General features: G+C 41.1%; 1 protein-coding gene across 8 annotated transcripts in view; it reads right to left on the bottom strand.

Annotated features, from left to right (window-relative positions):
• The window catches only part of RAB3IL1 (RAB3A interacting protein like 1), a 606,739-nt gene that overhangs the window by 111,600 nt on the left and 470,647 nt on the right, over positions 1 to 24,492 (bottom strand). For 6 of the 8 annotated variants that reach the window (XM_044067439.1, XM_044067437.1, XM_044067441.1 and 3 more), the window contains 2 exons: positions 10,486 to 10,598; positions 10,367 to 10,390 (listed from right to left, as the gene is read on the bottom strand). In XM_044067439.1, the coding sequence (XP_043923374.1) occupies positions 10,367 to 10,390; positions 10,486 to 10,598 (137 nt within the window). The remainder of the gene's footprint in view (positions 1 to 10,366; positions 10,391 to 10,485; positions 10,599 to 24,492) is intronic. The other 2 variants (XM_044067438.1, XM_044067442.1) reach the window with 1 other exon arrangement.

Here is a 24,492-nt window from a genome sequence, read left to right as displayed (position 1 = left end):
AGTGAGTCAGGGGCAGTACATGCATCAGTAAATGCATCATCCACAACTGTAAGTACTGGAGGAATAGCTAAAGGCCTATGCTGTGGTAAATGTAAAAAGGTCCTAAGCCTTTTCCTGGAGTCTGAAAAATCCTGGCCCTGCCATTGAAATTGTTCCCTCATAGCATGCAAGGTTTCCCCAAAAAAAAATTCCTCAGGAGGAGAGGCAGAAGGTATGGAATCCTCTGCATCAGAGTCCTCATATGGAGAATAAGGGCCCTCTGGAGGATTTGTATGTTCTGAATCATCAGAGGAATAATCTGAAGAAACTGGCTCAGGGGGCTCTGCTCTAAGCCTCTTCTCTGGAGGTGGGTGAGAGGCCCTGTCAGGGTGAGACTGGGTTCCCCTGATCAAAGAAATGAGATCCTCTGCTAGACTAAGCATTTGAGTACTAGAGCTATGCCTGTGAGAGGGGGCTTTAGCAGGCACGGCCTTTGAAGATTTAGCTGCTTTAGCCCTGGCAAAAGCCTTAATTGACATGGATGCAGGGGGCCTAGCAGCTCCACGTGCAGGAGTAGATACATCTAAGGGGATAGTATCTGATAAATCCTGAGAAACTGTAAGAGCAGGTGGAATTTCAGTAGCAGATTCAGCCATGCTGGAAGAGGCCTCGGTAGAAGGAGGCATGCTTTCGGCCGAAGGAAGAACCGCGGACTCGGCTTCAGCCGAAACCGAGACGCTCACGGTTGGCTTAGCCACGGTTTCGGCTGAAACCGCGAGTGTCGGTCCTTTTCCTTACGCTTTTTAGCTAAATGCGAAGTCGGAGTCTCCGACGGCATGATATAAGCAAAAGCGGAGCCGAAAAACTCCTCTGCAAACTCCGACCGACGTCTAAGCGTTCGTCGGTTGAAGGAAGCACAGGCTAGACAAGCTGCTACGTCGTGGTCTGGGCCTAAACAAGGTAGGCAGTAAGAGTGGAAATCTTTATGAGGTATTTGTTTCCCACAAGTTAAACAATTATTTACTTTTTCTGACATCGGCTGAGGCAAGAAAGAGTCCCCAACGGGGTACTTAGCTTTTTAGAAGTCTTCGGTAGTAGCAATCTCTGGTTCTGACCGACCGGCACTTGCGAACAGCTTCTGCTTCGGGCGCCACGCGGCAAGAAAGACTGAGGAAAATGGCGTCGGCTGATGCCTTTATACCCACTGAACTGCAGCTATGACGTCGGGTGAAGTGTGACATCAGCCGAGGCCAGACCTAGACTTTGGAATCCGGCCGACCGAAGGGCTGCCTGAGGCCAGGACAACCCATTTGTAAGGACTGCAGATGCATCCTTGAAGGACATCAACACCCCCTTCAGTATGTACCTGGCCAGGCACATGCAGCAACTAGAATGTCCACAGAGGTTCCTCACAAAAAGAATGCAGGGTGTAACAAAATGGCCTTTGCAGATCACCTCAAAGCATTATCTTTATACCCTGTTTCCAACAGACTGTTGAGAGCTGATCTGTGCCTAGCATACGATGCATCCTTGGATCCCAGTCTGATGGACCTTTTGCACATCTGCATAACCAAAAGAATCAGAACTACTTGATCTAGGGACTTGAATCTTGCTTATGACATAAGCAGGACATGTTGGAGGGATAGGTATGTTTCCCAAATAATTTCTCTCCTCTGGAGCAGGCTTCCCATCCCTGTGAAGCAGAGTTCTTCCCTAACCTTATTCAAGCTTAACCTGGACTGGTGGATAGGAAACTGGAAGTTCACCCCAGGTCTAGCACTTATGTCTCTAATGGAGAGACACAATCTGTAAATCATACCCTCACTTACATATATCCCTTAAATAACCTCTAAGGCTCAAAAACTTGCCGGATACCTCTGGGATGCATGGCTAGGCTTACAAAAGTCCCTGTGGTCATTAGAATAGTGTACACCTATGAACCTATATGCATTCTCTTAGCAAATGGATAAAGGTAAGGTAACTCATAAGTCTTTCTGTGGCTATAGATATTTATCCTTATGCAGCTGCAGGAAAAAAATGTAGTGAAATAGAATACTCTCAGCTGATAATAGTGAATCTGTAGCATATTAAGTTACACAGGCATCTACATTATCTGTACAGATCTTAATCCATCTCACTTTCTTGGCCTTTCTTTTAATTTGTCTTCACAACATGTATATTGTGCTAAAGATTTGGATTTAAATAATTTGTGTTCCTTACAGTAAATGTAACATGATGACATACATTTTCTATTATTGTAATCTGTTTTATGTATCAATTACATATTTTAATTCTATCTTTAAAATATTTAATAAAAAACAAAATGTTCTTTTAGCTTACGTAAGTTATGTTTTATGCAGTTATTTCATTCAGTAAAACTTAAAACTGTTTTAACATGATAACTATTGATCTCTCTCACAAATTGATTTTAACAATCACAATGTATGCATTGAAAATGTCTTCCCAATTAAATTAAAGGTGAATAATTACTCACTTTGACCTGTCACATTTTGATTAGACTAACCCCTCTCTCTCTCATATATATATATATATATATATATATATATATATATATACAGTCCTCATCTTATGTGCTACATTCTATGACTATACTCATCTCAGCTGAGTGCAAACTAATAAAAATTTCTACACCACGCATATAAGGTTGATTACGCAGATAAATTCAAACCTACAGAAATGCACTCACTTTAAAAACATAATTATACTACTATTACCATTTCATAGGTTCATAGGTTCATACTAGGCTATCTGCCCAAGGGCATTTATAAGCCTAGCCCATAGTTATGTGGCTTTCGCCACCCCTTTAGTTTGAATAAAAACTATGCCTATCATTTTTCTGTGCCTCTGTCAAGCAGTGACACTGAAGTAATCCTTGGGGTATATCTGCGATCTCCCATCCATTGGTCAAGATTCCTCTTGAACAAGGCCAGCGAGGTGCTCTGCCTCACATGTACCGGGATTTTGTTCCACAGCATAGGGAGTCTCTGGGTGATGAATCTGTCCCTCCAGCACGTTCTATTTATAACCGTGTCAAGGTTTAAGTCTCCGCCCTTGTGGTTCTGAGGGATCTAGATTTTTTGAGGTGAAGCATATTCATCAAATCTTGGTTTGACATGGCCTTATATGTCAGGCACAGGTCACCTCTGAGCAAGCGGTATGAGACTGAATAGAGCTGGAGTTCTTTCAGTCGGGCAGCATAAGACATATTTTGAGACCCTTTATCCTTTTGGTGAGGAACTTTTGGGGCCTTTCAAGCTGCAGCAGGTGTCTGGTCAGATACATTCGAGCGGGCATTGTACTCAATCATAGGTCTAATGAGTGATGAGTACAGGGGACGATGACCTCCCTTGATCTAGATGTGAATCCCTTCATGATCAGGTGGGCGATATAGAAGGTTTTCCTAACTACTTTAGCAACATGAGTGTCAAGCGAAGGCTACTGTCAACTTGCGTCCCCAGATCCCTGATGACTTTTTCTGTGCTCAGTGGATTGCCACCTATATGGTAGCTAGGGGTAACCTTGTTTTTCCCGAAGGGTATGACTATGCATTTTTGGCGTTTAACTTCAGGCCATGGCTCTGGCACCAGTTATCCATTTCTGTGAGGCCCTTGTGGAGGATATCTGTGTCAGATGTGTTTTCGACTATGGCCCAGTTTGCAGTCATCTGCAAACTTTGTCAGCCATAACCCTCCTGTGTTTGCTTGTACTTCAGAAAAGTAGATGCCGAACAAGAGTGGACCCAGGACTGAGCCCTGTGGGACACCACTTGTGACAGGCTTTGAGTCTGACATGGCTCCAGCAACTCTGACCCTGTGGGTTCTGTCACTTAGCCAGTTTGCAACCCATCTTGTGATGTATGGGTTTACATTCAAGCTGATGAGTTTTTCGATGATACCTGAGTGGGGTATTGTGTGAAGGCCTTTGCCAGGTCGAGGTAGGCTGTATGGACTGCCTTTCCCTCATCAATGGCCTTGGTGACTGTCTCGAAAAAGTCAACCAAGTTTAAGAGGCAGGATCTGCCTTTGACAAAGCCAAACTGGGTTGGATCCAAAGTCTGCAAGTTCCCTATGTCTTTATTTATGAGTTCCATTATGATCCTCTCCATGGCTTTGCAGATAAGGCTTGTCAAGCTAATGGGCGGTAATTTCCAGGGTCTGTGGAGGCACCGCCCTTATGAAGTGGGACCACAGTCACCGTGCGCCACTCCTTGGAGTGCGTATCCTGAGGTGAGGCTAAGATTAAACAGCTGTCCTAACTGTGGGTTTAATTCCTCGTTGAGTTCATGAAGCACACAGCCGGGGACACCATCCGGTCCCATGGATGCTGTGTTTTTTGCCTTAGTGAGGGCAGTTTTCACCTGGGCGTTGGAGATGTTTGGGGGGCTACAATCCTCTGGAATAGATATCTCTCCTTTTGGGGGGGAGGGGGGGGGAGAAGTTTGCACTGAACCTGTCAGCCAGTATGTTAGCAATGTGTGTAGGTTCAGTAATTTTCACATCATTTTGAACTAATTCTGAGCATATCTGGGAGTTTCCTCCTAGGTTTCTAACATAGCTAAAGAAGGCCTTATGATTGTCTTTAGAGTCCTTGGCGATTTTTCTCTCAAAATTTGCCTTGGATGATTTTATGAGAGCTCTTAGTTTTTACTTATAATGATCAAAGGTGTCTTACCTTTCAAGGATTTTGCTCTATCTTGTAGTAGCTTCCTCCTTTTGTTGTAGAGCTTGCTTATGGCTGGGGTCCACCAGACTGGACGCTTGCCTTTGGTACAGAGAGTCTTAGTTTTGTTTGGGATTGCCTGATCCATGCAGTCCTGTAGGTGCTGGTAGAAGGCATTTGTAAGTGATTCAGCAGTTTGAGTAATGTTTACCACTGGCTCAAGGGCCTTAAAGGAGACCACACTAGTTTTTAGAAGTGTGAAATCGGCTTTTGAGAAGTTTTTCACTGTGGTCTTCTTTGTTTCAGGTGGGTGCAGGATGAGGACCTCCAGCGAGATTAGTTTATGATCTGATCTCACCAGTGAGGGGTATACTTCCGGTGTTGAACATTTTGATCCCATGTTCGTGATGATGAGATCAAGTATGTTTTCTCCTCTTGTGGGGATGGTGACTAGTTGTTCCATGGCATTTGAGTTTATGAACTCCAGGAATCTTTGGGTTAGAGTGTTCGGGCTTGAGTAGTGTTCCCAGTCTATATTAGGGTAGTTGAAGTCACCTAGTATGATGGTGTTTGGAGATACATTTATCCCCTCCAATGTTTTCAGGAAGGCCATGTGAGGTTCCTGAGTTTGAGAGGGTGGCCTATAACATGCTACAAATTGCAGAGCAGTCTTGCCTATGGTTAATTGCACCTGGATGGTCTCCGATGCATCGTGCGTTGCCACCAACCTTGAGGTGTGGGTGTCCTTTATGAAAATGGACACCCCCCCTCCTTTCTTGGTGTTGTCCGGATTTTGGGGCCGGAACGCATGATATGAGGTGAAACCTGTTAGTGCTGGGGTGCTCTCAGGAGCCTTGAACCAGGTTTCTGTCACAGCACAGACATCGATGTTCTCCATATTGAGAAGGGCCTCGAGTGCGTGCATCTTGAGAGTGAGACTTCTGGCACTGAGCAGCATTACCCTTAGTTTTTCCTTTTGGTATTCTAGGGTGGTAGGTTTAGAATTTGAGCCTTGCCTAAAAAGGCACTATGGGGGTGGCAAGAGCCTTTGCCAATATCCGGAAGCCCAGGGGTGACAGGTGCAAGCCGTCCCTTGTGAAGCAGCGTGGCTTGTCCAGCATGTCATCCCAGGCAGACAGACATTGGATCCCCTTTGAATGACACCAGAATTTAAGCCAATTATTAAAGCTGATCATCTTATCACTGTATTGTGGCATCATTCTAGGTGAAGGTAGGATACTGCTCAAGGTCAGGTTTGAAACTACTATTACTACTACTAATAGTAATAGTAATAATAATAAAAATAATAATAATAATGAGTGACAACATTCAATTAAGCCCATATCCTACACAATTAGGCAAGTAAAACGTGAACTACAATAAGGATCTAACTCCTATGGGAATGGATGCATCATTAATATCAAACGGGTTCTAACTGAAGTATGACGGACTCAACACAACCCAGAGATTCTACCTATAACTGAATCTTAGTTAAAATATACCTCATGTGTGTCCCCTCACATTATCCAGTCATACCATATATTTATGAACAACAGTCTTGGTAACCATATTGGTGGAGGAGGTTCTTACACTGAAAAATAGAACAACTCAACTTACCCCTATACTAGTAGCCAAATGTAACTGTAATTCGGTTATTGCTCAAGACTGGTCAATTCTTCAAATTATTCCAGGAAAGCATGCAAAAATAAACCTTGCCATAGTATATATCCCCCTGCCATTTTGGTAAGGCCGATCAACCTTGCCATAGTATATATCCCCTGCCATTTTGGTAAGGCCGATCAACCTTGCCATAGTATATATCCCCTGCCATTTTGGTAAGGCCGATCAACCTTGCCATAGTATATATCCCCTGCCATTTTGGTAAGGCCGATCAACCTTGCCATAGTATATATCCCCTGCCATTTTGGTAAGGCCGATCAACCTTGCCATAGTATATATCCCCCCTGCCATTTTGGTAAGGCCGATCAACCTTGCCATAGTATATATCCCCTGCCATTTTGGTAAGGCCGATCAACCTTGCCATAGTATATATCCCCCTGCCATTTTGGTAAGGCCGATATATATTAGCACATTCTGTGCAACATAAACTGATCATTCTAGACTGGAAAGTCCCTGCAGAAGTCAACCTATAAGATTTCTGTATGATAACAACCTGCATCAAAAGGGATAAAACTGCACCTGGCATGATACAGCTGCAGGTACAGGAATACTGTTAGATATAGGGATAAAAAACATATCAGATACGTTGCAAACTTCACATTTGCTCCCCATACTGTCAATAACAGTCCTTTTATTTATTCCTGTTCTCCAAAGTCTTTAAAAATACCACGTCAGATGTTATTAACAAGACACATATTTGAAACCTCAGAGCCAACATTACTATATGAGCAGTAATACACTGATTAATTTATTGTTTTCAATTGCTCAAACTCTATATCATGCCCCTTTCTACCAGTTATAGTCCTAGACAAGATTTCTTCACTTAGAAATAGAAGGTTCCAATGAAACAACATATGACTGACTAATGAATTCAGAAATTGTTGAAAAGTAGAGATTAGGCATTGTGTGAAGTGGAATAAAGGGCCATATAAATACAATCAAGATAGATGTATTCGTAGCCCATACATGAGAAGCTACAATAAAGAGTAATGCAGCAAAAGTAATTTGCTATAGAAATTTCCAAACTAACTAACTAGGGCAACCTCAAAAATTCTGTCAAAGCATTAAAACTAGAACTATTAATAAAGTGTTTCCTATGGATGCTAAATCAGGCAATCTACACAAGAATATACTACATGACATTAAAGATATGCAGCATTACTGTTTATGAATGCTAGCAACCACAAACCCTACAACTCAATTACAAACTTAACTATGTGTTGTTCCTTTCCATTTCAAATGACAACAGTAAGGTAGAAATGGATCTTCTCAGCTAAAGTGACTAACTATAACCATCATATAAATGTATTACACCCCAAATTCTTGTGAATGGGAAACTCAATACCCACCAAGCCACTAAGGCAATTTTAAATGTATCCCTTACCAGTAAAATAAGCATTTCAAGCAACATGGATGCCACTACCACACCACTTTCTAAGGTTCCCATATGCTCATGCAGCAGTAAATGTCTGCACATATTGTGTGTCTGTGATGGTAAATGGCTGTGTAGGAACAAAGGTGAAACAGGGAAGAGGGGTAAAGTGGGGCTGCCCATTGAGCATGTGGTTGTTTGCGATGTTGATCATGTGGATATACAATCATATGAATCAGGGGTGGTAGATGGGAAGTGAAGGAAAGCATAAATGTAACCAATTATTTGGTTTCATGAGTCAAGAACAGTGCTGTATGATTACAGTTAAAGAAGTCAAAAAGTAGGAGGCTCGGAAAAAATACAAAAAAGTAAGATGTTTGGAGGAGTGTTAAGAATGGTAGGAACTTGTTTTACCAGAAATTAAACTGATGTTTTAAGGATAATGTTTGGAAAGGAACAAATAACAATAGAACAACAGAGTGAAGCCCCCCCCCCAAAAAAAAAAAAAAGAAAGTTGACAGATTGGTCGAAGACATTTATATATTTTAGACATATATTTTAGGAAGCTAGCAGATGTAAATGGCATGTAAATGATTCAAAGCTGCATGGAAAATGAACTGTTAGTATCTTTTTTTGTGTGTCTGAACAAGACTGAGCTTAATCAAAAGAGGGATGGCTTATAGGGGCTTACATTTAATAAATCTGGTTATTTTTTTAATGCCAATAAATTTGGTGTTAAAAAATTTCTGAAAAATGTCTATCCTTGGAAATTTATTACTTGAAAAATATAAAGATATGTGGAGTATTTTGATTTCAACATTGTAAAGTTTCAACCTTTTTACATTTCATGATTTTGCATTCAATATTATCACTTTTGTTATACTCTATTAGTCAATAAGCTGCCACTTAATGTCTGTGTATGTGTGTGGGAGGGGTTGTATGTATATATGTATAGGATGTCTAGCAATATATAGGAGGTAGGCAGGTCAGAAATGAAACATATCACAAGGCATAATAGTGGCCTAGTTTTCATGATCAATACTGATTATCAGTACATGCAAGACAGGCAAGAGTGTATTTAAGTGTGTTTTATACGTCTATCACACATTTCGTGGCATTCTGTGGTAAAATTTCTCATGGGTAGGTGTACAAAGCAGTAGAAATGATCACAATCACACCACTACATCATAAGGATGTGTGCAGAACAGCTATATGTATCAAAGTGGAGGTTATCCCTTGTGCCAAATAATGTGCAACCACGGAGTTAATATATAAGCAAGAGGGTACAAGTCTGGATATTTAATTTCAAAATACTGTAATGTTACATTTGTGGTTTTATTTTCAGCACTGTTGCCTCTGTATCACTAGTATCAGGCATATATGTGTATATATCCATGTGTGTGTGTGTGTGTGTGTGTGTGTGTGTGTGTGTGTGTGTGTATAGATAGATGCACAGATAAATACAGCTAAGTGCATTAGATGTTGATACAGATATGTAATTAGATAAAGGTATAGGTAGAAAGAGGTAGATGTGATAAATGTTAATGTAGCTGTAGGTATACACGTAGATAGATACAGGAATAGACAGATACAGGTACATACACTAAATGAATTTCTCATGCTGCAGTTTAAAGGATACTTATGAGCAAGTGGTATACTTGGCTATTGAAAAAGACCTTAAGTGCCCTTGGTACCTCTGCTAAGGTAATGGGAGCAAATGAGCCAAACAGGACAATGTCCACAATGAAATGGTTTATACATTAGTACATTGATTAAAAGTGTGCTGATGTGGAAGTAATCATTAATGGAATCATTAATCATAAGGGAAATGAGCTAATTAGGTGAACCAAGTAGAGTTTGTATGTTATCATATCATTCAATTTTATAGCACTGTTAACCTGCTAATATTGTATTTCAATATCAGGCAATCTATAGTACTGGTCCTAAGATTTAAAATGTACATTTAGTCTTGCACCTACGTTACTGTACTGTCATTCTCAGGCTTGTTACCTCTGCCATATCCTAGCTAAGAAGAGGACAGGAGAATGTACAACACTGTGCAGTAAGTGTCTACAGATGTGTCATACTCAAAAAGCAAACAAATGTAGCTTATATCTTACAAAGTGGTGGTTTCATTTAATGTAATTAAGCTTTCACTTTGGACCAAGAGCTACCTTTACGCAATATGCAAAACATCTGCAAAAACCAGTCATGCTAAATGTTGCTGTTGATTATATGGTTACTGTCTGCAGACCTGACTGTATCCCTGTGATAAATATTGGTTAATTAACGAAACTATGCTATCAGGAAAGGTGAGGCATTACTATACTGAAAGTCAATTTATAATTTATTTTTGCATTTTAATTACTTTTCTATAATGCTATTCCTTTCTTTTCTGTTAACAAGTCAACAATGCTAATTTTCTAAGCTTTTAGTTTCTTCATTTATTTATTTTTGTTAAAGCTATGCTTCTTTTTACCTCACCATTTGCAGAGGAACAACCAGAATATCTCCCTAACCAAACATATGGTTACTGAAGAGTAACTAATTTGCGCATTACTGCAATGAGGTAATATGGTCACGGAATATGTGGTTAGTATTGTGTTAGAAATTCAATTATCAAAACATGAGCAAATTTTCATGTCTATCACTTACGTTATAATTTGAGACCTCCACCCACTAGAAACATAAAGAAAGGGAAGCCATGAATGAAAGCACCATTAAAATGTTTCAGTGGAAATGCAACAATTACAGTAAAACATAGGTTTACTTACTTTGGACCCCCACACTCGATAGCAGATACTTTCACAAGAGGCAATGTTTGTGCTGCAGCAGGTTCAATGCTTAATGTGTTGTTTTCAACTGCATCCTGGACAGATTGTGCTAACTGAAAGGAAAAGAGATAGGTAAAACATAAGGAGAAATATGTATACAGTCTTGGGCAGTTAGGACTTGGGTTAGCTGAAGCTCCTGGCAATGATATACATAACACAGTAGGTCTTCTGCTTCAAGTATTAACACTATGCTAATACAAGTATGAACAACAATTAGATACCATCACAAAACTGTCTAGTGCAGTGTCATACAAGGCTTCTGCAACACTAATATCAAAGAAGTGACAGCTCAATCTTAGAAATCTGATTAAATCTGAGTATATTTGCAACTATTTCATCTTAGGTCATACATAGAAGCTGGCTTGTTTGAATCCTGCATCAAGATCACATAGGTTACAGTGTTGATGCTGAATCCACTGGGCTTAGATTCCTAGTTAGTTTGGATGTTTGTTGACATTGAGAGTGTCATTGTTTTGAGTTGCAATTTTTCAAGGTTTTAGGAATTTTAAGTTCACATATCTGCATGTTGATTAAATGAGATCCCATTATTCATATTAAATCCCACAGAATTAATAACCATTCTATTTTTTTCAAACATCACATGCTGGGAAAATCTTAAAATAATTTATAAAAAGTACCACTGGAACAAAGCACTTTTATCAATGCAAGAGCTATACCAGAAAGTGTAAAGATTCAGTGATCAATATGACATCCACTGAAATTAATTATTGAATTAATTATTTTTATATTTATTTATTTTTCCATTCAATAAAGTGCTGTAGAAGCCAAATTATTTTCAAGGAGCCATGTAATGATAACAACACTGACAGAGGAAGAGCTATAGGACTTCTATCAGCCTGAAGACAGCATCTACAAAATATTTACCGAGAGTATGCCATATTTAAAGAGATTGACTGAGATATTACTTCAGCACCGAACTGATAAAGGACTTGGGTAAATTCTGGGCATTTAGCCATTGTCTTTGTAGCAGTAGTGTGCATCTTTCTTGTTAAGGGTCTTCCTTCGGTAAATTCAGACAAGGTTTGTAAGGTTCTTATTTCATTGGAAAGTCTATTCCAGGTAGCCAGTCTGAGTTAGAAAAGGCTGTTTCACTTATACTGGTTTTCCACTGAGGAGAGTAAGGGTGCATGTTTCGTCCTGTGTGGATTTTATGGTGTAGTTTTGATCCTTAAATATAGGTTTTCTTTTTAGTGGTGGAAGTAGTCTACTTTTATCATTTTAAACATTAAGGTTGTTAGAAAAGTTACGCTGCTGGTAATAGGAAACTAACTGAACCACTTAAGGAGGTTGCAGTAGTAAAGCATATAGGTTGGCTAATAATACAGCTCTACAGGCCCTACTGTTTGTAAGTGATATACATTGTATGAGGGTTGTACGGATGTTACTGTTAAGCAGTAAATTAGTTCAGCAGGAGCAATAGTGCCATTCAAAGAGGTAGTGGAAGAATATGAATGACTTAAGCACCTTACTAATAACATTGTATGAAATTTAAAGTTACAGATAGTATCCAGTCTGAGACCTCGGTATTTATCTTCATTTATGTTAGGAATACTCTGGCTAGCTTGTCTTTAAATGCATTAGTGATAGGTATGACAGCTTATGACATGTTGCAAAAAGCATAACATTTGCTTTCTTGGGTTGATTAGGAGATTGTTATTGACAGCACATATTGAAATGTCAGGAAAGCTTTTTTGTAGTGTATATTTTTAGTACATTGTAAAGTTTGTGGTTTTCTATGGGTAACATATCATCAGTATATAACATGATATCTAAATGTGGAAGGCCATTGATGAGCAATGAGAAAAGAAGAGGCCTAGGACTGAAAAAGCGTATCTTAAAATATAATGCTTCTAATGAACTGCATTTTGCAGAACCTAACAGCATCAAAAGTACAAATGCAAAAAAAAGATAGAAATTTAAAACAGTAAAATCTATCAGTATGGATCACAACATCCCAGTTAAAGTTTTTATTTTCATTAAAATTACAATTTTTGTGTTCCATAAGGAACTGTTGACAAACTACACAACACCTAGTATCAGACACCTATATCATATTACTGTATTAAGCAAACATATTGACAATATCCAATATTGGAGGCAACGGTGGTGCAGCAGTTAGCATTGTCACCTCACAGCAAGAGGTTCTCTGGTTCGATCCTTGGCTGGGGTGCCTTCTGTGCGGAGTCTGCATGTGCTCCCTGTGGTCGCGTGGGGTTCCTCCGGGTGCTGCAGTTTCCTCATACATCCCAAAGACATGCTGTAGGTGGATTGGACACTCTAAATTGGCCCTAGGCATGTGTGTGTGTGTGTGTGTGTGTGTGTGTGTGTGTGTGTGTGTGTGTGTGTGTGTGTGTGTGTGTGTGTGTGTGTGTGTGCATTCCATGGAAGATTGGGCACCGGCCCCAGGATGGCAACTCAACACTGTAAAACTCTACTGCCAATGATGAGCAGACAGGTGATCCGCTGTGGCAACCCCTAACCGGGAAAAGCCGAAAGAAAAAGATTGACAATATCCCATATAAAGTTCATAGTAAATATAATGTGCTTAATTAGAACAAACTACCTCTTCTTCAGTGCAATACATGTTACAAATTTGTAAATTAAACATAATACAATATTCTAATGTCCATAGTGCAAGGATCAATCAATGCAATGCCTTAACCAAGTACCTGTGTAATACTAAAGTCTCATGCAAGTAAGTGTTCACTGCAAAAAGTGTTAAAATGTGTTTCTAATTATGTGCAGTATTAGTTTGTCTACCTTCATGCCCGTGATGTAATAGCTAGGTGTTATATGTGTAAATGCCTGTGAAAATAGTCTATATGTTGTCTGCACATTGAGTCCGGAGACACGGAATTTCGTTTAGTTTTTGCACTTGTGTGATTTCTGTATGACAAAGTTTACTTTGAGAAACATTTGTTCCACAATCCAGACTGCACACAGAAAGTACAGTTGTGTACACTTACCATAAATGTAGATGTTCGAGTGTATTCACTGCTGCAGTCATCACACTTGTGTTATCCTGCCAGGGGTAGCCCTCAATCGGCCTGAATACTACAGGCTTAGTATTTCTGCGTTGGTTGCTGCTGCTCCAGGACTGTCGTCAGGGGTATAAAAACAGGCAGCTGATGCCATTACATCAGTTTTTCTTGCCCCAAATGTCAGGAGCCCCCAAAAGGGAGCTAAGTTATGGTGGAGTAACACCACCAGTAGAAAGTAAATATCAACAGCCCTGTAAGGGTGAGGAAGAGAGAGAGAGAGAGACAAGGAGGCTGTAGGGTGGGAAACCAGGACTGCAACAGTGAATACACTCGAACATCTACATTTTTGGTAAGTGTACACAACTGTACTATGTTCTTCGTGTTTCACTGTTGCAGTCATCACACTTGGGATGATTCCCAAAGCTGAGGAATGGGTGGAGGCAATCAAGTAGGACTGCGGTTGCAAAGCCTGCCCTGGATTTTGAAAAGATAGGCAGGTGGTAATGCTTGGTGAAGGTATGAACAGAACTCCATGTTGCAGCTTCCAGGATGTCCCTGGTAAAGGCTGTATAGGTTGAAGTTGCCCTACTAGAATGTGTTCTGACTCCCTGTGGGGGTGGTTTCCCATGGTGTTTGGAGCAGAAATGGATGCAGTGTGCTATCCATTTGGAAATGGTTTTGATATGGCTTTGCCCTCTGCCCCTGGTACAAAGCTGACTAGTAACTGGACAGATTTCCTAAAGGGCTTAGTCCTATCCAGGTAGAATCTCAGCTGTCTGTGCACATCTAAAGAGTGCAGGAGCCTTTTCCCCTTATTTTGAGGATAAGGGAAAAAGGTGGGCAAATGAAGAGATTGCTTGAGAGCCACACTGGACACCACCTTAGGCATGAAGGTTGGGTTAGTCCTGAGGGAGACCCTGTCAGCATGAAAAATGATGAAAGGTTCCACAGCCATTAAGTGCTTGTAACTCAGACACTCTTCTAGCTGAAGTGATGGCAAGAAGCAAGGCTGTTTTCCAATATAGAAATTTTAACTCTGCTGAAGTTGCAGGCTCAAAAGGGGATGGGGGTGAGCTTTTCCAATACAAAGTTAAGGTCCCAAGCAGAGGTAGGCACGCTTCTTGGTGGCCTTAAGTTGTTAGCCCCTCTCAGGAACTGTTTGATGAGAGGGTGTGAGAAGAGAGGTGATGTTGTAGTGTGCAGAGATGGCAGAGGCAATGGATTTTAATGGAAGAGAAGGATACGCCCCTGTGGAGTATTTCTGCTAGGTAATCCAGGATGAGAGGTAAGGAGGGCTGTGATGGGTCAGCTCCTTTAGTCTGGATCCAGGAACAATACCTTTTCCACTTGTAAGCATAGGATTTTCTAGTACTGGGATGTCTTGCTTCTAGTATGACATCCAGGACTTGTTTGCTTAGACTGGCCACTGAAGGAGAAGTCAAGGAATAAGCCAGACTGCTAGGTTCAGGGTCTGCAACTGTGGGTGCAACAACTCTCCCTCCTGCTTAGTCAGGAGAGTTGGAATCTCTGGGAGGTGCCATGGAGGAAATGGGGACAGACTGCGCAGTAGTGGGTACCAGTGTTGCCCTTGTTCTTTCCTCCCTGATCTTGAGTAATACTCTGGTAAGAAGAGGTAGAGGGGGAAATGCCTAGATTGAGAGGTTTGCCCACTGGAAGGATAGGGCATCATCCACTTTCTGGGACTTGCTGTGAGGTTCCCTGGTGCAGAATTTGCTGATCTGGTGGTTATGGGGGAGGCACAAAGGTCCACCTTCAAGGTACCCCATTTTTGAGGTCACAAGGTTGAAGGTGTTGTAGTTTAATTGCCACTTGTGTGGGTATAGGAGATTTCTGCTTAAGTTGTCTGCCAGAGAGTTTTGGTTGCCTGGCAGGAATTGAGCTTACAGGTGAATATGCATGGCTGAGGCAGTGTTACAAAGGGTCATGGCTAGCCTGCAGAGTGGGTAAGAGTGGGTTCCCCCTTGCTTGTTGATGTACCACATTACTGTGGTGTTGTCGGTTTTGATTAGTAGAGGCACTGGAGAGAGCAGGGATCTGAAAGCTGTCATAGCATGCTGAACAGCTAGCATCTCTTTGATGTGCAGATGAATTTGGTTTGGTCTCCAGTGGCCCTGAATGCACCTGCCATCCAGGTGAGCACCCCAGGCATAGTCTGATGCATCTGTGGTTAGGGTCTGGGTGGTATGGGGTTGTGAAAAGGGAAGTCCCTTGTTGTGGTTGCATGCTACTGCCCACCAAAGAAAGTCTTTCCTTAGACAGGGTATCATAGGTATAATAGTTTCCAAGTCCTGAGAATGTTGACACCAAAGGCTTTTTAAGTACCATTGAAGTTTCCTCACATACAGTCTGGCATATGGAATTAGTAGAATGCAGGAGGCCATGAACCCTAGAGTTTGCAGGATTTTCCTTGCAGATAACTGGGTTCTGGTGGCTAGTTGAGAGAAGTAGCCTGTCAGATAGGCTTGTTTTTCTGGAGTTAGAAATGCCATCTGGGATGCTGTGTCCAGGCTTGCTCCCAGGAATACAATGTTTTGACTGGGGACTAGTTTTGATTTCTTCTCATTGATAGTGTTCCCCAGTGAGGTTAGTAGGTCTTTTACAAATGTCAGGTGCTGTAACAGCTTTTCCTGACTGTCTGCCTGAATCAGGCAGTCGTCCAATTAGGGGTAAATTTGAATATTTTGTTGTTTGCAAAAAGCAATGGCTGGAGCCAGGCATTTTGTGAAAACTCTGGGAGCAGTGGATAACCCAAAGGGAAGTGCAGAGAACTGATAATGCATAGATCCTGCCCTAAAACTTAGATATTTTCTGCAAGACTCTCTGACTGGGATATGCAGGATAGGCCTCTTTGAGGTCTAGAATGGCTAACCAGGCATCTTTGGACAGCATAGGGAGAAGCTGCTGAAATGTGAGCATTTTGAATTTTGGTACCACCAGGAAGGTGTTTAGAATAAATAGATCTAATATTGGGCACCAGGTGCCCTCTTTTCTGTGTACCAGAAAAAGTCTGGAATAGAACCCTTGGCCTGCGGGAACAGGCTGAATTGTCCTCATGGAGAGCAGGGAATGAACTTGGCTTTGTGCCTCTGCCCACTGGTTTGGAGGAAGATCTGGGTATCTCTTTGGGTTTGGCAAGGGGTGAAAATAAAATTTGTACCCCTGGGACACTATGTTGAGGACCCATCGATCGTTGGTCATGGAGGCCCAGTTTTCTGCATGGGAGGCAAGCTTCCTCCTAGGGGCACGAGCAGATGGGCAGAGGTGAGAGGAGGAGTTGAGGAGTCCTTGGGAATTCTTTCCATAAGGGGGTGGCTTAGCACTCCCTGGTTTAGAAGTCGAGGAACTCCATTGCTTAGATCTCTGTATACCATGAGACTGCTGTCTGGGGGTCTGTTACCCCTAGGTCTAGTCTGAGGTGGCCTTGAGGGGGCTGGAAAGGACCAATGTTTTGAGGGGCAATGCCTACTCAGTCTTGGAGGCTGAACTTGCAAAAAGTCTTTAACTGTCTGCATAGACTTAGCTTTTTCTTCCATCTTTTTTAAAACTTTGTCTGCTTTGGTGCCAAACAGATTGCCTTTGTACAGTCGTGCATCCAATAATTTTGATTTGACATGATCTGGCAAGGACTGTTCCTTAAGCCAAGCATGCCTTCTGAGTACACAACCTGTGACTGCCGCCCTGCAGGATGCTTCTAGGGTGTCAAACCCACATTGCAGGGTATGCTTACTGATTTGGCTTGCAGAATGCATAAGTTCCTGTAAATCTTTACTTTCTGCACAGAGAAGGTAGATAATTTTTGTTTAATGAATTCCATGGTATGTTGCTGGTATTTCAGCATGTGGAACTGATAATTTAATGCTCTAATGGCAAGTGTTGCAGAGGTATATACTTTTTTACCCCATCTGTCTAAGGCTCGAGAATCCCTGTCAGAGGGGGTGGGATTCTTAGCTGTAGTTGTTTTTATTCCTTTAGGCCCTTGGGAGATGACCTCTGGGTCAGCAGTAGGATTCTTGAAAAGAAATTTGTGCGAGTCAGGGGCTCTGTAATACCTGTCAGGTTTCCCTGGAGCAGGAGGTAAAGTATCAGGAGTTAGACTGGATTCCATAAAGACATCGTCCACAACATCCAGAACAGGGGGTACAGCTAAAGGTCTGTGCTGTGGTAAATCTAAAAATTCCCAGAGTCTCTTTTTGGACTGAGGGTAATCCTGGCATTCCCAATGGAAATGCTCTCTCAAGGTATGTAAGGTTTCACCAAAAGAAAAATCCTCTAAAGGAGAGGCAGAAGGAATGGATTCCTCTGTATCTGAATCCTCATAAGCAGATAAAGGCATGTTTTCATAATCAGAAACCTCAGAGTCATCGGACTCTTGGTCAGATAAATGTGCTGGGGGATAAGTCTCTTTTTCTTTTAGCAGGGGAAGATTGGCTTTCCCTAATCAGCATGATAAGGTCTTCTGCCATTTTAAGCATCTGTGATTGTGGCAAGGAAGCAGGGGCGTGAGTTTGGGTCGTCGGTCTTTTAGGCATAGCTCGTACTCTTGGCCTTAGAAACTCTGTAGTTTTAGAAAGAACTGAAGATGCGAAAGAAGTCGGTTTGTGTCGAATATTGGTAGTGCAAAGATCTTCCTCAGAAGCCGGTGCCTGCACAGTGGCTCCAGACCCATCCAAGTTAGAGACATACTTAGGTCCCGTAGTCAAAGAAGAGTCTCGCAGCATACCGGACTCCGAACGGGTCTCGGTAGCGGCCTGAGAATCCATTGATGCAGGTATCAGGGGCTCCGATAGTGCCACACTGAGTACCGGTGAACTGGCGACTAGCTTAATGGAAGCATTGTTGGCAGTTTTGGACCTGTGCAGTCTGTCTCTGTCTTTATCCTTACGTTTGTTCGGAAGATCGGTAGTCGGATGGCTTATCGAAGCCATTTCAGAATACGGAAATTGGGAGTGAAAGTATTTAGCTACAATAAGGGCCCAACAACGAATAGTTCAGGTGTTGAACAAAGCACAAAACTGACAGTGAGGGACGCCATGGACTGGGCCTAAACAGGTGACACAGTAAGAATGGAAATCTCGGTGTGGTATTTGCTTTCCACATGCGACACAATTGTTAACTTTTTCTAACATTGGTTAGAGCAAGAAAAAAGGATCACCAATGGGGTAATTAGCTTTAGAAGACTTCAACTTCAATTTCGGAAATGAAAACTTAGGTAGCGGCCGACTGGCACTCGTGCGAACTGCTTCTGCTTCAGGCTTCTTGGCAAGAAAGACCGATGTAATGGTGTCGGCTGCCTGTTTTTATACCACTGACAACCTGATATCAGTCCTGGAGCGACAGCAACTGATGCAGAAATACTAAGCCTCTGGTATTCGGGCCAATTGAGGGCTACCCCTGGCAGGTTAACCCAAGTGTGATGACTGCAACAGTGAAACACGAAGAACATTAAGTAGTCTTACTTCTATGACTTCTTTAATGCTCTACACAGTCGTGTTACCAGCTGTCTAGAAGAGGGATTTTCTTTAACTGGAGACCCACACAAAGGATCTGTTGCACCACTGGTGCTGAATACAGGTAACAGCATTTCTTTCCTCCACAAGTTGCAATATTCTCTTCTCACCCACACTGTACAGGCATTCTACATGCAACAATAAAGGACTACAACATTCATTCATACCAAAAAGCATCTGTTTACCAACCAATACAAAAACAAGATTTCCAGTATACTGCATGTCCAAATACAATAGCCCAGTTAATGTGGGCCACACCTCGTCTCAGGAATTTAGAAAACAATTTAATGAAATGTTTTAGGTCAGGAACTGCCAGTACTTTTTGCTGTATCCTGACAAAAGACATTTAAATACAGTTTGATGACTCTCATACCTCCCAATCCCTTAGCACAAGAATCTAGACAAAGCCTAACTTAATGAAGGGATAAAGGCCTCCAAATAAGGTCAGATTTTAAATATTGCTATTATAAGCTTAGAAAGTTGCTTGAATAAAATGATGTGTGTTAGCATGCATTTTTCTGAAGGATATGAAGTCTGAAACTAAAACACGTCAATAATTATTGACTTGACATCAGTCCTCAAAACCACACATTTTCTGAAGAACAGATCAAAAATATGAAGCAAAAATCTGGACATTCTGTGAAAATCTGGACAGTTGAGAGGCATGGTTAAACTCTTCGGCCCTGGCACCTCTGAGATGGATTAGGAAATACTGGTTTATGAACAGTGCGAAGAAATGGAATGCTCCATACCAAGTTGTAAAGTTTACATCTGTAGACTGTTTCGCTGATGTTTCTGTCTCGGCTATACATCCATATTTGTGCTGCAGTAATACATGAAGGTAATCTGTATGCAGGATACACTACAGTTCTGCTTTGTTGAATTATACCTGTGGCATACTGGAATTTACATTTTCTCATCTACAACCTGAAAGTGTACTTGACCCAGATCACATTTCATGCTTCACATTTACATTTGGATTTATGATGATCTGATCAGTTATGTCCTTATACATGATTATGCTCTTTTAGGAAAACTATGGAGAAAAGCATCTCCAATATGTAGAGATGAAATATTCACCACATAAATACATTATGGGAGGTATTCGTAGTCACTAGTGCAATTGAGTTAGGGAACTTTGGGGGCAAGCCTTAATTCAAAGAGGCTGATTATGCCAATTCACAGTATCCCTGAATGTAGGCATGCAAATGAGCAGATAATGAGATGGGAATGAGAAATGACATAAATGTTCTTATGCTAATTAAGGCTGTTTTATGCCAATTGCAATTCATAGTCAGTTTTTCCCACTTTCCCACAGTTGTCACAGATGCGGCATAAAAAGGGAAGACTCACCAAAAGTATCAGATTTGCAGTTGGTGAAAAAGCTGTCTCTTGCGGTGAGCTTTGCTATTTCTAGGTCAGAGTTGTTTGTCTCGGCTGAGTCAAAAAGGGTAGGAGCAAATTGCATAGAAAAAATGAGAATTGTGGAAACAATACATGCAGAGGAGGAATGAGGTTTAAAAGAAGGCAAGATTTGAATGAGCTATGTAATGTTTAACGGACAATGACTGGATAGATTATAAGTGACGTATAATGTTTGCAACTACAATTATGTCAATATGGTTTGTTTTCATGTATATAAATGTATGACTGTCTATGCCATACATGATAACTTAATAAAGCCGTTTCTTGTTTAATAAAAAAAAAATGCTCAACAACCAAGAAGGCAGAAATACAGGCAAAGGATTACTCATTATAACTTTGAAAATCAAGAAATGCTCGATAGGTTTAGAATGGACAAGGGCATTTATAAGAGTCTTACTGGGCATGTTTGACTCCCATAGGGGAAGTGGAGGATTGCAAGGTCTTCTATTTCTGTGGATATGAAAGTATATATATAGCCCTCAATATACTTGCTCTGGGGACCTTCTATAGGCAGTCTGTGGACATTTTGGGGATCTCACAGGCTTCTGCTTCAAGGATGCTGAGGGAGTTGCTGGATGTAGTATTGGCACATGGGGATCACTGTATCTGTTTCCCAGTGTCACCTCAAGACCAAGCTCAGACTATGTGTGCCTTTTATGGGATGGCACATTTCAGTTGAGGTACTTGGCATGAAAGATTGCATTGATGTTCCAATTAGGGTCCCTCCTGCTCCACAGGGTGAGCAGTACAATATGAAGGGGATCCATTCCATCAATTGCCCGATAGTATGTGTGTGATACATGGGTGTGCATGATTCACAAATCTGGCCCACTAGCTCACTTTACTGACTCTTCCTGCATGGTAGGGTGCCCAGTGGTCATCTTGTTGGCAAGTGGAAATTTCTTTCTTTCTTTTTTTTTGGAAGTAGATAGTTATTAATGTTAGAGGTAATTGCTGTATATTAGTCTGTATCGTCTTGTTTTGTTTTCCCTCCCCTTTCTCTTTCTCTTTTTTTACTGTAAGGGGATGATGGATATCCACCGCAGCCATGTCTCATGACTCTGGTAAGAAATCCTTTTGGAGCTTCGGAGGAGAAATATAACACATCCCTATCCCAAACCTGTATTGTGATCAAGAGGGTGTTTGCCTCTTGAAGACACATTTCATGTGCCAGGACAAGTCTGGGGTGCCTTTCAGTATGGCACAGCTACCGCATGTAGAATGTTGACTGCCTGTTGCATTCTGTATAATATGAATCACTGGTCTGGTGATGAAGTGATCCATGCTGTTACTGCAGCTCTCAGTTCTAGTCCCACTATGATTAATGATGACCAGCTGGCAGCAGTAGTAAGTGACCCCATGCAGCAGGTTCATGCATGGCATGTGGCTGCACAGGTTAAGAGGCAGCATCTAGTCCAGAGCTATGGACCATGAGATTCAGGTTAGTGTTTCTTTTTCTTTTCTTTCTTAAAAAAATAAATAAATAAATAACAGAAAGAGAATAATTGATGCATGCACTATATTGCGTGGCGCATTATCTACTGTCACTGTTCATTTAACATTCTCTCTCATCTTTATTTATTTATATATATATATATATGTGTGTGTGTGTGTATGTATGTATTTTGTATAACTAGTTGTTTGCCTGAGTGTTTACCAATTCCTGTGCAGTGATACCAGAAAGCATCAAGTCAATCAATGAGTTAACGGTTTCACATGCTGTAGTTAATAACTGTTTTTTTAATTATTATTTATTTACTATTCAAAATAAACAGGTACTGTCAGCAGTGAAAAATTTAACTTTCATTTTCAGTTTATAAGTAGAATCATGTTACACTGCACATCACATCTTTCTTACTGTCATGTGAAATATTGATGAGGTCAGAATCTCTCTTCATTTGTGCAGTAATGAGGCATGTATATACTTAACATATGTACATAGACTTTCATCCTCCCCACAACACAATTGCATTTAATAACAAATATTCAAGATTGCAACTCCTAAATATGGTGAAAGTAAAAGCAGGATAGGGAATAACTTGGCATATATGTGCACCCCCCAAAAAACACCAACTAATCTTTAAGTTTCTTTTCACAAACATACTTATAAGGAAATGTTAACTCACACTAGCTCTAGATCTAAGGAGTCATACTGACCTCCTGTTGATGGGCCTGGTGATGACGCAACGGATCTTGATGATGGGATAACATGGGAAGTAGAAGGTGAGTTAATCTGATGGTGTGATCTAGATGAGGAAGTTGGTTCTCCTGTCAGTGACCGGACAGTGCTTCGCGAGTGTGATATTGACCTGGAACTTGAGGTTCTCACAGGTGTAGATTACTGTTGACTTGTCCTGTGAGGAACGTGTTGTGATTGCTCACTGTGAATGCTGACATTACTGTCTTGTGAGCCAGTGATACTATCGTATGATCTTCCACCATGTGTCCAGACTGCACCTCATCCCCTTCCCCTGGTTACACTGTGTCTGGCTTCAGTCTGGTATGTTGAACCAGTGTATGAATGGATGATGCATCTGATGCCTAGTGTGACACCATGGTATGCATCAGTGAAACCATGGAATTATCCTGTCTCACTGCTAATTCAAAGTACTGTTTGAAATCTTCACACATACCCTGTAGGACTCTAACCATTTCTAGCTGACTCTCTGTTGTACTGGTTTTGAGCCCTAACTATGTCATGGCACTTTTCCTGCTGTGCTGCCAATGCTTTGCATGTTTTCTGAGGTAGTTAAAGTTATTTCTGCATCTAGCCCCTCTTTTAAGACTGTCACTGTGGGCAAAGTGGCCACGAAGGCCTACCTTCTTCCAGACACTGTTCTTCTGCCTATGGAGACACTGGTGAAGAACTGCATATTTGCTCCTGATGTACAAGTATGAGTGAAATGTCAGCCTGTGTTTCACTTTGTGATGCAGTGTCCCTTTCTGTAGAGTTACTAACATGTTGTGAGGTGGGAAAGCCTGTCATTACACTGGGAGACTGCCTGCCACTTTCCCCAGGGTGCCACATAAACATAATTACATTATCATCATTTTCATCTGTAACACCCATTCTACAGCTAACTACATATTTATCGATAAAATTAAACTATTTGTTTCTGATGCTGACTCTGTAAAAAAATTATTACAACACATTAACAATACTGAAACAAGGCACGGCATGCTCGATTATGGGGGGGCCGGCACTTACCATAAAGTCTGCCCACATTTTCATTAGCTTCTGATGTACAAGGCTGACCTAATAATACTGAACTGTGACATGTTTAATGACAGCACTGTTTGTCACCATTCATTGCTAAACATTTACAAGGTGTATACTTTAAACCAACCTTCAGGAGACCATGAATGCAGATGCTGCTGCAGACTTTGGATTGATGGAACAGTGTCCATGTCACCTCTAATTATTACCATTACACCATCTTCTGTATTATAGCCGTCCCCATGGATGGACAGAAGGAATTCATCATCTGGTGTTAACTTAAGATTCAGAGGCCCCTTAGTGGTCCTGGAAACTGCATTCTGTTTGCCCTTGCTTCTAGCATGTCCTACCATATAATTTGCTCTTTTCTTGTGCTGTGCCAGAGATCAATTTCTGCCTCCAACTGCACTGATTTCAACAGCTACTTGGCTCCATGCTTTGCTCCTCTTAGCTTGTTTGGGCTTCCCTTTATCAAACAACAGTTTGCCATATGTCCTAAGTGTTGTCATGAGTATACTGTTTTCTTCATAGCTAAAGTTATCATATCTATCCCTGGATCCCTTATTCTCCATCTGTACTATACAGAAAAAAACAAAATGGCTAACTTGCCATAGTAGTGCCTGCATGACATCATTAGTTAAAATGTAATCCACTGTCATATTATTCCTGCCTAATTAATTTAGATAAAGTTAGATACTATCTATTAGTAATTGTGTATTGTGATAAGTGTTTGCTATTAAGAAAAAACAGGGTGTGACAAAGCCTTTGTGGTCAT

The sequence above is a fragment of the Protopterus annectens genome, chromosome 3.part1 (genome assembly GCF_019279795.1).
Source record: "Protopterus annectens isolate FY-2018-M chromosome 3.part1, PAN1.0, whole genome shotgun sequence".
Classification (NCBI taxonomy): domain Eukaryota; kingdom Metazoa; phylum Chordata; order Ceratodontiformes; family Protopteridae; genus Protopterus; species Protopterus annectens.
Note: the sequence above shows the minus strand (reverse complement) of the source record. Positions and strands in the feature narration are given on the sequence as shown.